Consider the following 13,576-nt stretch of genomic DNA (forward strand, 5'->3'; position numbering starts at 1 on the left):
ACACACACACACACACACACACACACACACACACACACACACACACAGTTGGGGAGATAACGAATTAGGCCGGCATGTCGGTGGCCTTTGGCCCTACAGTGTCAAGCATCGCAGAATTGCTTCATGCTTCATGTGCCTAAACCTAGCATAACGTTTCCACGGGACATGCCCGGTGCCACCTCTGCCAGTGACTCTTGGCGGTCATGCCTCTTAGACTGCCAGAGGTAGAGTGCTTGATCTCAAATCAGTGCTTGTTTGTCCCTGTCAGTCCCCTGTATGTCTGTGTGTATGAGGTACATGAGGAGCTATTTGGGAATTGTTTCTGTGAATGGGCTTAGCTTCTCAGGGATTTTAGGATGACTTTGAGAAGAAGTCTGGAAGTCCCCTGTTGCTGGGGATGTATCTTGAGAACACTTCGCAGCTCATCGCCATTCATGGTTAGATTTATATCAGTGTGTTGTCAGTAGTCACTGGAAGCAATGAATTAATCTTACTGTGATTTTGGTTCTCACATTGCTGTTTTAGGAATACGTGCACAAATGAATTTATGCCTAATCTCCCTGTTTTGTATCAAGGTATGGTCCTAGCTGAGATTGATAAAGGATTGGCTTTGGATTATCTTTAATGAACACATTTTTACTTAAAGTGGCCTGTCATATTTTCTTTGAAGTTACTCTAGCTAGTAAGAATCTTTCTAAAGACTGGGATGCTTTGAAGGGAGTTCATTTTTCCACATAGTTTAGGTAATTCCATTTACTAGATTTTTTAAAGCAAAGGTGAGAGATCCTTGAGCAAGGAGGGCCCAGGGAATAAACTGAGTGACTTCTGTGATCAGCTGGGAGAGACTGTGGTCATTTGGCCCTGAAAATAGAGCCCTGACCTTGCCGCATACCTTATCCAGCCCTTTCTCCCAGCCCCAATACGGTCAGTGCCTTGGGACACTGTGCCCACTCCAGGGCAGTAGCATGGTGAGGTTAGCCAGATGATGGCCTTGAGGTAAAGAGTGTGTGTGTGTGTGTGTGTGTGTGTGTGTGTGTGTGTGTGTGTGTGTAAAAGAGAGAGAGAGAGAGAGAGAGAGAGAGAATGATTTCTGCCTATGCTTTTAAGTTGCTTTTTCAGGAGAACCTAGTGACTGTTTTAAGAGTAAATTTACACTAATTAGATTTTCATAAAATATATACAGCTGTGTTATATAAATGCTAGTCTGATAAGTAATAACTTCACACTTATTTTTTCAAGAAAATGGATGATTTAAATGGAGTAAAATAGTTTGGTAAAGAGCATAAGTTAGACACTGAGTATCATGAAAGCTCAGCTGATGAGGCTTAGGGGAGCAGTGGAGACTGTCCTAGATGTCGACCGTACACACCCTTTTTCTTCCACTTCAGTTTCCACTGGCTCCCTTGCTCAGCAGTATGCGCACCCTAATGCTACCCTGCACCCACACACTCCACATCCTCAGCCTTCAGCTACTCCCACCGGACAGCAGCAAAGCCAACATGGTGGAAGTCATCCTGCACCCAGTCCGGTTCAGGTAAGGAGAGACTCCGAGGTCTTGTAGAATTGTGTCCTCATTTTGTTTACTGAGCGTTCTGTGCAGTGCGGGGCAGAATGCTCGGTACCACGCGATCAAAACACCCCGCAGCTCTGCCTCTTGGAGGCAGGCTGTGCTCCTGGGATTTGCTTTTTGTTGTTGTTACTGTTAAGTCCTGTTAAGATACATATTGAGAATAAGGTGATTGGGTAAGTTCTGGAAATATTGATTGAAAAATCTAATTTAACATCACATAAGGAATATGCTTGGGGCTTTTTTTTTTTTTTTTTTTTTTAACTTCATTACTGATGATTATACAATGAGTTTTTTTCCTGTTAGCTTCTGCAGTGGTGTTTGTTAAGGGAGCAGTTAAGGATCTCTTTGATACCTTTCAGTTCCCTGGGGCAGTGGTATTGTTTTACTTCTGCTTGGCTGAGGGCTATAAGGGCTTGCGCCCAGAAAGGAGTGTCTCTGAACCGGAGGTGCCCACCCCCCCCCCCACCCCAGCCATGCTCCTACTACCCTGCACATTCTCTGGTCCTTTCCACTGCCCCTCATCTTGGATGGACCCAGTGGAGCCTGCTTTCATATACAGAGTTCAGCTTTGTGTGTGACCTTAACTGCTTTTCATTCAAGAAGTGGTTTTCTCAGTTCTTTCTTGTGGCTTTGCAGCACCATCAGCACCAGGCCGCCCAGGCGCTCCATCTGGCCAGTCCACAGCAGCAGTCAGCCATTTACCACGCGGGGCTCGCACCAACCCCACCTTCCATGACCCCTGCCTCCAATACGCAGTCGCCACAGAATAGTTTCCCAACAGCACAACAGACCGTCTTTACGATTCATCCTTCTCATGTTCAGCCGGCATACACCAATCCTCCCCACATGGCCCATGTACCTCAGGTAAACCAGCTTTAGCCAACTTTCTCTGAAGACCAAGTAGAATATGAAGGTTATCAGATAAGCAGCAAGGAGCCAGATGCTCTGCAAGCTAGGAAACCCTGTGTGTGATGCCATTTGCCTGTCTCCCTTTTCCTGCTCAAATACATGTGATCTGGCCCTAAATGAATGTTCGTGTGGTTTTGTAATGGGATCAGTGAAGTTGCTGATTGGTCAGTCCTTTAATGTTTCCCATCTTAGACCTTAAAAATATCTCTGACTTTGGAATGCAACCCAGTCCTTCTTGTGTCTGCTTTGCTATGTTTATATAGCTTCACTGCTATGTATGTACACGTTATATATATGATATATATATTATATATATATATTTTATATATATATATATATTCTTCCTCTTCTTTTCTCCTTCCCTCCCTCTCTCTCCCTGTCTCTCTCTCTCTCTTACACACACACACACACACACACACACACACACACACACACACACGAGAAGTCTGGCAGGGAGGGTGGGCCTTCACAAATTCTCAGCTCTCCAAGGTGACAACCCTGGGCCTGTCAGCTTGAATGTTAGTCACACAAGTTTCGGAGAAATCTCTCCATTTGTTTTCCTTGCCTGTCGGTACACCCACTTTGACCATATGTTGTACTTCTTGAAAAGGCTTGGCCTTGTTACATTGGTGCAGTGTAACTAGAAGTTGGAAGCACTCAGGTGTCCCACTTTTCTTAAAGAGCAGCCTGGGAGCCACTTTGGAGCTCACCTCCAGTGTAAGCCTCTAATGGTTGAAGGGTATGGTTTGCCATCTCAATGGTTGCTGGCTGTATCAGCTGCTGAGAAAAGTCCAGTGCAATCAAGGGCCAAGTTGGATTATCTTAATAAGGAGCTTCACTGAAGTTGGGCTCTAATGCTGTCCTTGAGGCCCTCCCTGGAGCTGTTCAGAGTGAATTGGCTGTATTTGATGTCTTTTTTTGCCGCTTTCATAACAGAACTCTCTTGGGGAGGTCTAAGCTAGACTGCCTCACTGAACTCCATTTCATGTTGGATAGTGCACCACTGAGGCTCTGGTGTGCTGGGGGCTGAAGATGTGACTCAGTTGGAGCTCAATCTCAGAATGCGACCTTGTAACTAGAGTTCGACAGCTCTGGGAAGTTTGGGCGTCCTCTGCACAAGTGAGGGTTCTGTAGTATGGCGCACTGCAGTGGATGATTTGCTTTTGATAGTGGGGAGGGGAGCCAGTTTGGTCAGGTGTGGGCCAGCATGGTTTGGCTGAATTAGGAGCTTCATGAGAGCTGGGGTCCTGTAGATGGCTAGCAGAGGCTGGTGGCTAAGTAGGTATGTGAATTTACATGTAAGTTGGGGTTCCTAAAACCTCACTTTTGTGTTTTTTGTGCTGAAAGAGAAAAAGGTTAACCCCTTTGGGGAAGTTCAGATCTGCCATGGGCCCATTTGAATACGTAAGAGTAAAAAGAGCATTTCATTCAAGGCTTATTGTGGTCTAGAACAGTGCACAGTATGGGAGGCAGGAAAGGAGGGCTCTTCCTGGCCCTGCCAAGTCCCCCCCCCCCCCGCAGTCCCACTCCCCCCACCCCGAGCTGGGATCCAGTGATTTGGGCTGGCTGAAACCTTTCCAACTTGACAGTGAAACCAGGTTGTACTCGTTATCATATAACTTAGTTTCGGGACACAGGTCTGGCCCAGATAATTTCACTTTACTCCTCCCCGTTTCACTGGCGCCATTTACTGCAGCCTCCTCCTCCTGCTCGGTCAGCACGTCTTTCGCTGCCCTGACTCATTCTTCACGGAGATGTACTGGTGTGCCGGCAGGAAGCAGAGGGGAGGGACAGACAAGGAGAGGGCTAAGTAATCCATGGATTACTCTTATTATCTGCTTTCCTATTTAAAAGGGAGGTTGTCTTTAAACTACTTCAGGTCCCACTTGGAAGCCAGATTCTGAAGCATCATTGCATCTCACCTCCTATTAAGTTGAGAAAGCTGCCCTTGGATCAGATGTCTGAACTTTGTGATGACCTTGCCCCACATACATAGAATCCAGCACAGGCTCAGTAGGCGCCTGCTCCCTCAGCCTCCCTGGACCCGCTGAAGGGTGAAGCATGTCAGTAGGTCACTTGATGATCCACTAGGGCATGTGCTCAGAGAAAAGGGCCCTGAGGGCCCCCCTGTCGGCCTTTCCTGCCCCACCAGCCCAGTGAAAGGAACACAGTTGACATGTTGTTTAAGCTGGAGATGTTGCCTGTATGCGTAAAAGAGCTCTCTGTTTCAGGCTCATGTACAGTCAGGAATGGTTCCTTCTCATCCAACTGCCCATGCGCCAATGATGCTAATGACGACACAGCCACCCGGCGGTCCCCAGGCCGCCCTCGCTCAAAGTGCACTACAGCCCATTCCAGTCTCGACAACAGCGCATTTCCCCTATATGACGCACCCTTCAGGTGAGGCGTGTGTGTGCAGGGGCCGCCGGGCACCCCAAAGCATTCTGCTCGCACAGGTCGAATGGCAGGCAGGGCCAGCGCTTCAAGCCCCGCATTTGAGAACTAGCAAGACCCGCCAGAGTGTGCACAGGAGGGACTGTGACGATCAGTTCAGTGTCAGGGCCTGAGGCTTCCAGGAGCTGAGTCTGTGTGTGTTCTGATGGTATACAGGGTTTGGCTTGATGAGAAGCAGCAGCAGCATTCTGTGTGGCTGACGCATGCTTAGGACTCAGTTGGCCTTCCTTGTTAAAGAGGCTGGACAGGGCAGCGTTTTCCTTCCTTAGTCTCCCCCTCCCCAGTCTGACGGGGGTGGTTACCACCATGGCAGAGTTTGATTGTAGCTCTGGAGAATACTACTGATGAGAAAGTGTGCTGTGTGTGGATTGGTTTTGAGTGTAGCATTAGCTCCAGCCTATGCCCTGACAGGGAGAGAATGCCCCGTGATTGTGCTCTAATACTTGATGGCTGCCATGGCAATATTTCACAGTCTAACCTGTTACTTTGAAAGCAATACTGGTGCTTGGCTGGTATTTGGGGAGGGGGTATGTTAAGGCCTTTTTTTCCTACCCCGTGAGCAACAAGTCTTCTGGGAGTTTTATCTGAAGTGGTTTTCCATCTGACTGGTTTGTTTCTACCCACCCACCTGCCCCTTCCCCTTTTGGTGCAGATGGGAGGGGGAAGAGTGGATTAAATTTTGAGTCTTGTTTAGGTAGCACGAGGATAGTTTACAGTCGTGTGCTGCAGAGACACTAGGCTAATGTGTGGTGTTGCCAGTTTCCTGTTTAAATATTCACTTTTCTTTTTTACAGTACAAGCCCACCACCAACAGCAGTTGTAAGGCTGCCCTGGAGGAACCGAAAGGCCAAATTCCCTCCTCCCTTCTACTGCTTCTACCAACTGGAAGCACAGAAAACTAGAATTTCATTTATTTTGTTTTTAAAAAATATATGTTGATTTCTTGTAACATCCAATAGGAATGCTAACAGTTCACTTGCAGTGGAAGATATTTGGACCGAGTAGAGGCATTTAGGAACTTGTGGGCTGTTCCATAATTCCATATGCTGTTTCAGAGTCCCGCGAGTACCCCAGCTCTGCTTGCTGAAACTGGAAGTTATTTATTTTTTAATGACCCTCGAAAGTCATGAACACATCAGCTAGCAAAAGAAGTAACAAGAGTTGATTCTTGCTGCTATTACTGCTATAACTTAAAAAAATAAAAAAAAAAAAAAAAAATCAAGACTTGGAACGCCCTTTTACTAAACTTGACAAAGGTTCAGTAAATTCTTACCGTCAAAATGACGGGTTATTATTTATAAATCAAGTTTGATGAAGTGATCACTGTCTACAGTGGTTCAACTTTTAAGTTAAGGGAAAAAACTTTTACTTTGTAGATAATATAAAATAAAAACTTAAAAAAAATTAAAAAATAAAAAAAGTTTTAAAAACTGATACCAAGTTAGTGTGTGTTTGTACAAGCTTAAGATGTTTCTGTTATAGGATACTTCATATCAAGGCAGGAGGGCTGAGTGTACTTTCTTAAATCCTGGAAGGTTAGTTGTCAAATGACTTTTCTTCTTCACCTTTAGTTCTGGTTCAAGGTATCTCTAGAAAAAGACAAGACTGAGACATTCTCTTTGGTGGATAAAGGTCCGCTCCAGAAGGAGGAAGGCTGGCCAGAGCTGGGCAGCACTGAGATCCCACATCCTCAGCCTGACGCTGGTTCTGTAAGCTTCCTTTTTAATATCTCCTGAACCCAAATGAGTGTTGTTAGTCACAAGTCTTCCTGATTCACCCATCTTTTACCAGTAGAGGGCAGGAGACACTGCTTAAAAAGAAACTGATAAATCCCGAGAGCTGAAAAGCAGTGATGCACAAAGTACCTTATTGCTGTAGATTCACGAGCATTTGCTAATGTTCCAAATTTGTGGGAGGAGGACAAAGGGAAAAGCAAGTAGTTGAGCAGAGCAAGGGTCTTGCAGAGACCACAGTCCTGTTATAATAGAGCTTTAAATATTGTGGCAACAAATCAAGATTCTGAAAACTTTTTTTAATTCGTGTGTAGCAGTTTGTACATTATAGCAAAATCTGCATTATTCAAGAATAAGTTACTTGTACAGTACATAAACAATACATAAAAATTTGCCAAATACTTTCTGCCTATGATGATACAGAATGGATCCATTTACTCTGTCATTATAATGTGCTGCTTATTCCAAGCAAACGCTGGATGTCAGATGTGTCCTTGTTAAGAGGCAGTGGATACTATACTATCAAGTTCCTCTAGCCTGTGGGAGATGTTGGAGCTCACATGACGTGTGCGATAAGAGATGTAGCCCTGAATTAAAAGCGTGAAGGAATCCCAGGCAACACTTAGGGAAGAGTTCAAGGCCTTGATTTTAGGTTAAAGAAACTGTTATGTAAAAATAGTGTTCTCTGGCCTAAGATTTTAATGATTGCTATTCCTTTTTCCTACACGGTCCAGAAATGATCAAAGGCAGAAGATTTATACCAGATAAAGCCATATGGATTGCTGGTCTAAAATTCAAGGCAGGTTAGTTGACTTAATTCTTTGGTGCTGGTGACTATTAGTTTGTAAAAGTTGATTCAAGACGGAAGAATGAAGTGATGGTGCTGGGAGCAGTCAGGCTATCCTTGTTGTTTGTGATTGGAGATAACTGGAGGGTCATGATGCTTACCGTCCTTTTGGCACTCAGAGCCTGGGCTCCCGGTAGGGGCTGTTGGTTCCTCGCTGCCAGCAGCGGTCACACCAGGGCCAGGAGGAGGAGGGTGGTGGGATATGCTGTGACCACGATGGGCTGGCGGGGACATTGGCTCATTGGCTGTGAAGGCATCAAGCCCAGGGAGCCTTTCCCTTGAGCTGAACCTGCTCTAGCAGAAAGTAAAGGCGTTGGCTCAGTGTCACTTCTTCCCAGGCCATGAGGGGGCTTTTTTTTCAGGAGGTATTTGAGCTGTCCTGGCAACTCAGACATGTTTAAAAAGGAAGCGTTTTCCTTGAACACTTTACACCGAAGCAGTCTAGAGGTGGGTGACTCCCAGTTATCTGTCACGGAAGTCTGATCTTGTCCTTTGTAGCCAGTGGGTCAGAGCTGCTGGTTGGCTGTGCCTGGCTTGCCTCCTGGCATCAACCTGAGAATTGTATGGTGAGAAGCTAAGGAGTGAGTGCCCCTACGTTAAAGAGGTCACATCCCAGATGTTTACACTTCTGGCTACAGGGAGGGGAAAAACTTGGGTTGTTGGCTACTTGGCCCCTTTCCTGTACAGACGAGGGGAAAATCTGTACCAGTGACTTGTGAGCATTGACTTTCTAGAATGAGCTTTCTCTTTTAAAAGAGAAATAGGAACAGTGCTTACTTTTCTGGATCACACCTCACTTAGCATTCATTACTTAGAGAAACATGCCTTGTGTAGAAAAGGAAAGAAAAGTGTCCTTAGAAACAGACCGCTCATTTGGATCAGGAATGGATCTGCTTTGCGATCTGTGAAAACACTCAGGAGGATTGGTTTTTAAAGTGGTGAAGAGGGACTGCTCTCCTCCCCCCCCCCCCCGGGGGTTGTTTTTTTTTTTTTAACAGAAGTCTGACCTCCGGGAGCACAGAGAATGGCTAGAGGGAGCAAACCAAACCCTCACCCCAGATAAGGCGGGCAGTAGTTAGTCGTAGGCCAGGGTTTAAATTTAGTTTCTGAGTGATGTGTCTATAAATGTTAAGTTGTGCTAAACTCTCAGTTTCCTAGAAGCCAGCCTGGTGACTGTGTCAAATGTCTCTGCTGGCACCCAGAGCAGCTGGCTCCACTCTGTCACTGCCCCCTTGTTTCTGAGCCTCCGCCTGAAAGTTCTGGGAGGAGCCAGCCCCCCTGTGAATTCTATCCCTGGTGAAAGGCAAGTATAGATGGAGATTTAACTGCAGGACCCCACCCCCCAGCTGTTGGAGATGTGCGCCCAAGTGTGTACGCACACACATTCCTCCTCAAATGAAGCAGCGAGCAGCTGGAACGGAACACTGAGTGTGGGCTGTTAAAGGAATTTCTCACTAGTTGTGGCACCAGATTTCCTAGTTCCCATTTTGACTCAAGAACAAGCCCAAAACCTTGCGGGATAGTTTATGAGCCAGCCGTTAGATGCTTGGGGGGGGGGGGGGGGAGGGGAGGGGTCCGAGCCAGCCCTGGTGGTGAAGGATTTTTTAGAAGAAAGGGGCCAGGAGCCCTTCCTCCCTTTTTGCTTGCTCCTCCCTCGCCCCTTATCACCCCTTGGGTAAACTGGTTTAACCATAAAGCTACTGTAAACCAGAATCCAGTTTTTTTGTTCGTTAAGGCACCAGGGTAGAATTCCTCCTTGCCACCCTGTTTCAGTAGTTGCCTGAATTTCCCTGAAAGGGTGACGTACTTCACTTCTCCACATTTAGGAAGGACAGTGGCTACTCAGCAGCAGGTGACTGTCCTGAGGATGCAAAAGACACAGAAGCCAGGCATGCTGGCTCAGACTGGGAACAAGTCAAGTAGGGTTTGCATAGCTGTCTCAGACTGCAAAATCGCATGAGTATTAAAGAGTGCAACAAAATAAGCAATGGTTTAGTTTTGAAACCTGAATCCTTTGACAAGTTAATCTGAGGTAAAGTGTTTAAAATCATTTTAACCTTGAGCTTTGTCCCGAAGCTGAGTCGGAGCAGGATTGATGCGTTCACCTACGGCACAGGGAGTGGCAGGCCTCCACGTGGACCGAGGCCACAATGGGTAAACCGTAGGCGAATCCAGGGCTTGTTAGTGTTTTGGGCTTCCTGATGACCCTCCCACCCCCCCGAAAGTCTGTCATCAGCTGTGACAGTGTCAGTGAAAAAGAGAACCAAGGTTCGGCCTGCCAGATCTGGCCCTCACCCCACCACCTCCTATAAGAGGGATGGGGACCGGTCCTAGGGACCCAGGGTGGGAGCTCGCGGCCTCTGCGAACAAGAACTACATCTGTAAACAATAAGGAGAAAGCCAGGTGATGGATGGATAAAACTTATAGGAGGCCCTTCAACAGGCCTAATAGAAGGGTCACATCCAAACTGGAATGAGCAGTTAACAGTGGCCCTTAAATCTCTCTCTGGAAGGAAGGAAAGAAGGTTACATTCACGAGTTCACATCTCCGCTTGCTTGTGCTCCTCGGGGGCACGTGTGAGGCCTAGGGTTCCTCACCGCCCGTCAGAGAGGCGTGTACTGGTTGTCTATGGCCCGGAGATGGCTCCGGGAGGAGGAGTCCATTTCGTAGTCTGAGTCCCGGGCTCGACTGGTGGGTTCAGGCTCCAGGTGCCGCAGGCTGTTGGCCAGTTCCTCAGGTGAAGGCACCAGGTGGAATATCTGCTCTGGGGGAGAGGATCGGCCTGGGAGACCCTCCGGCCCCAGCCCCCGTGGACAGCCAGAAGAACTGAGATGGGGAAGGCCCAGCTCCGAATCCCAGTGAGCGAGGGAGAAAGGGAACAGGACAGTGCTGGAGGAACCTGGGGGACAAGTGACCAAGAGAGAGACCGGCGCTGTCAGTCTTATTGTGACAGAGGGGCTAAATGTCGAAAGAACACAAAACCATCGCTGTGGCTCTGGGTTGCAGCGAGCGTTTACCCTCTGCCGCCCACCCCCTTTATCAAGGGTCACACCTGGTGGCTGGGAGACGACTACCACGTAGCTGGACAGGCGGACGTCACAGGCAGCACCGCACTCAAGCGGGATGGGCGAGCGCTGGAAGTGGTGGAGCATGTCCACGACAGAGGGGAAGTGGAGGTGCTGCACTCGGCACTGGCCCCGCTCGGTCAGCGACAGGCGCAGGTGCTACAGGGGGCGAGTACAGTAGGCTCAGGCACTGGCCGCTGCAGGCCTTCAACCTGGGGGCAGGGGGACCAGCCCGCCTGCCGTGCCCCATACCTTGGCTATGCCTTGGAAGTTGAACGTGAGCACATACTCTCCGCGCCGTGTCTCACTCTGCCGCACCAGGAACACTCCATGAGCATCCGGACCCTGCAGCTGAACCAGCTGAGCTGCCTTCACTCGGGAGATGGGGCCATGGAACCAGGGGTAGCAGGACAGGAAGTGATCTGTTTTCTGACAGGTTGGGTCCAGCAACCCCCCAGGAGAAGCACCTGGTAGACAAGATGGGGGATGATGGCCCCCTGTGGGTGCCTGATGTCCTGGGCTAAACTGGTTCTGACTTACATGGAGGACAGAGGCCTAGACCCACTCACCTTGGTTCAGGGAATCTGTGCTCCCCCCCGGAGAGTTGGATGTGCCAGGCTCTAGGGCTGAGGGAATATGCGTCTCTGGGTCTGTGCTCTCCAGCCTGCTGAAGAGGCTGAGGTTAGGATCTGGGTAGATCGGGGGAGCAGGAAAGGCTGTGCCAGGAGTAGAGCCCTATGTTCTGGGGCCTCACCCTTGGCCTGTGCACTCCCGGAGCTCAGCCATCCAGGAATTCAGCTGCTGCTCGTCCTCCACCTCGAAGATGATGTCAGTCCGGTCCTTCACCTGGTAGGGAGGAAAGCAGCGAGTGTGTGGGTGCCTCAGGTGTGTGTATGTATGACACCCCCCCCCCCCCCCGGTGTGGAAAGCTGTCACTCACCTTCAGGACAAAGGTGTAGAGGTTGTCTGGCATCTCGAGGCGTGTGCATCGCCGGACCTCCTGGATATTGGAGCAGGTTGCCTGTAGCTTGGGCTTTGAACTCTAGGTAGGAGACCAAGGCGGACACTTGAGGTTTGTCCCTCACGGCCCTTCACCCACCCAGGCCTCTGTGTGTTTCTGCCGTCTTCCCGGGGGCTTAGCTTCCAAGTGAGCACTCACGATGCCAGGCCTGGGGAAAGGCCTAGCATCCTGGTTTGCAGAAGCCTGCCGAGGGCCCTTCTCCCATAGCCTCTTAAACACTGACTTCACCCCCTAAACACTGCGACCTACAGAAACCAAAGTGCGATGAGGGCCAACGCCCTCTTGACCTGAACCTGTGGACACTCCAGCTGTGACATGTGTTTGCCTACTGACATCGGTCTCCCCTTCCACTGGTGGAACAAAGAGCACCGAATCCAGCCAGGTCACATCAAAACAGACCTGGAGAGTGGACACGAGGACATCCGATCCAAGTCACATTTCCCTGTGTGGTGCTGACTGCCAGGGGCTTGGGTGATCATCCTGCCTTTAGCTTCTCCCCTCTGCCCCGCGTCAATTCCCCATTAGTGCAGGCTTCTGACCAAACATCAGCCATAGGAAACCCATGATGTCACCACATCTTTTTTTTTTTTTTTTTAATATTTTTTCAATGTTTTTATTTATTTTTGGGACAGAGAAAGACAGAGCATGAACGGGGGAGGGGCAGAGAGAGAGGGAGACACAGAATCGGAAACAGGCTCCAGGCTCCGAGCCATCAGCCCAGAGCCCGACGCGGGGCTCGAACTCACAGACAGCGAGATCGTGACCTGGCTGAAGTCGGACGCTTAACCGACTGCGCCACCCAGGCGCCCCATGATGTCACCACATCTTAAAGACAAGAAACACAATTTCTTGGAGGTGAAGTCATTTGCCTGAAAGAGGGTAGATCGGTTTTAACCTCTGTCCACAGCATACAGCCTAGAACCTCAAACTCCCACATCTGCCTGCCTTCAAATCTGAGGATGAGGAGGGGTGGGTTTGGCTACAGGGTGTGGGGGCTGGGGGAGGGGTAGCAGAGTAGCTTAGCCACAGGCTCTTAGGGCCTCTGCCAACATGCCTAAAGAGGCAAAGCCTAATCTGGCCCCAGTTACAACCAGCTGGAAACTGACACAAAACCTTGGGCCCAGGAGGCTCCCATGACCTCCAGCATACACAGGGATTCAGAGTGCGTGCGAGGTGGTCCCCTACTGCTTTGCCACCAAGAGCACCTTTTCTGACTCAACCTGGCAGGAGCTGACCTTGGCAGATGCCTGTTTCCAGGGAGCCAGCATCTCCTCCTCTTCCCTTTGTGATCAGACTGATGAGATTGTTTTTCCAGGGTCACGAGATGATCAATGGCTGCTCCCAGCACAGGCCAAAAGCAGATGAGAACGAAGGAAGAAGGCAGAGATGATGGGGGAATTGATGGGAAAACCCAACTGGGCCCCTACCTCCAGTACCTCTTCTCTTCCCCTGGGGCCAGGAGACATCCAGGTGACCAGGCTGAGCAAGCCAGCATGGGGCAGAGGCAGAGAGATGGAAACGAGGCAGGCCCAAAGGCTAGTTTTTGGTGCTGTGGCTTTGAGGGGAATCCGACCTCCACATCTCAGGCAGAAGTTACCTTTTCAGAAAGCAGGGCAAGAGCCCATACCCACAGCCGTGCGTGTGACTGCTTCAGACATGCAGGCACCAGGAGTCTCCGATAGAAGGATGGTATCTTTAGGGCCAGGCCACCTGCCTTCAGCCCCTCCCCACCCGCTGGAGCACTGGTGAACAAGGAGGCAAGGAGCAGCCTGGCAGGAGAGGATTGGCCAGACTGGGGCTCTTTCCCAATCCAGGCCCACCCCCAGCAGTCTGGGGGGAGTGACAACGCTAGGAGCCGAGCCCCTGACGCTTACCCGTGGTGGACTGCATCGTCAGACTGAGGTTATGGAGGAGGGAGCAAGCTCAGTCGATCCCAGCCCTAAGTGACCAGTGCCAGCCAGGGTGTTTTTATCTTT

At 49.4% G+C, this 13,576-nt stretch overlaps 2 protein-coding genes across 19 annotated transcripts in view; one reads left to right on the forward strand and one right to left on the reverse strand.

Annotated features, from left to right (window-relative positions):
* Positions 1-13,576, forward strand: part of ATXN2 (ataxin 2) — a 146,813-nt gene that overhangs the window by 111,995 nt on the left and 21,242 nt on the right. For 7 of the 18 annotated variants that reach the window (XR_005781110.1, XR_005781107.1, XR_005781104.1 and 4 more), the window contains 5 exons: positions 1,389-1,534; positions 2,207-2,434; positions 4,711-4,879; positions 6,505-6,642; positions 7,401-8,361. Coding sequence is in view for 6 of the 18 variants with exons in the window: in XM_040443872.1 (XP_040299806.1) it covers positions 1,389-1,534; positions 2,207-2,434; positions 4,711-4,879; positions 5,728-5,756 (572 nt within the window). In the remaining 12 variants the exon portion in view is untranslated. Of the gene's footprint in view, positions 1-1,388; positions 1,535-2,206; positions 2,435-4,710; positions 4,880-5,727; positions 6,120-6,504; positions 6,643-6,870; positions 6,873-7,400; positions 8,362-12,915; positions 13,071-13,576 lie in introns of those variants that run through there. The other 11 variants (XM_040443872.1, XM_040443873.1, XM_040443867.1 and 8 more) reach the window with 5 other exon arrangements.
* SH2B3 (SH2B adaptor protein 3) overlaps positions 6,945-13,576 on the reverse strand; it is a 39,373-nt gene continuing 32,741 nt past the window's right edge. Inside the window, exons 4-9 of the mRNA XM_040443874.1 lie at positions 11,520-11,621; positions 11,334-11,425; positions 11,149-11,243; positions 10,832-11,046; positions 10,567-10,738; positions 6,945-10,413 (exon numbers count right to left, since the gene is read on the reverse strand). Of these exons, the coding sequence (XP_040299808.1) occupies positions 10,118-10,413; positions 10,567-10,738; positions 10,832-11,046; positions 11,149-11,243; positions 11,334-11,425; positions 11,520-11,621 (972 nt within the window). The 3' untranslated portion in view covers positions 6,945-10,117. The remainder of the gene's footprint in view (positions 10,414-10,566; positions 10,739-10,831; positions 11,047-11,148; positions 11,244-11,333; positions 11,426-11,519; positions 11,622-13,576) is intronic.

This window comes from Herpailurus yagouaroundi, unplaced genomic scaffold (genome assembly GCF_014898765.1).
Source record: "Herpailurus yagouaroundi ecotype Mexico unplaced genomic scaffold, PumYag 191, whole genome shotgun sequence".
NCBI classification, from domain to species: domain Eukaryota; kingdom Metazoa; phylum Chordata; class Mammalia; order Carnivora; family Felidae; genus Herpailurus; species Herpailurus yagouaroundi.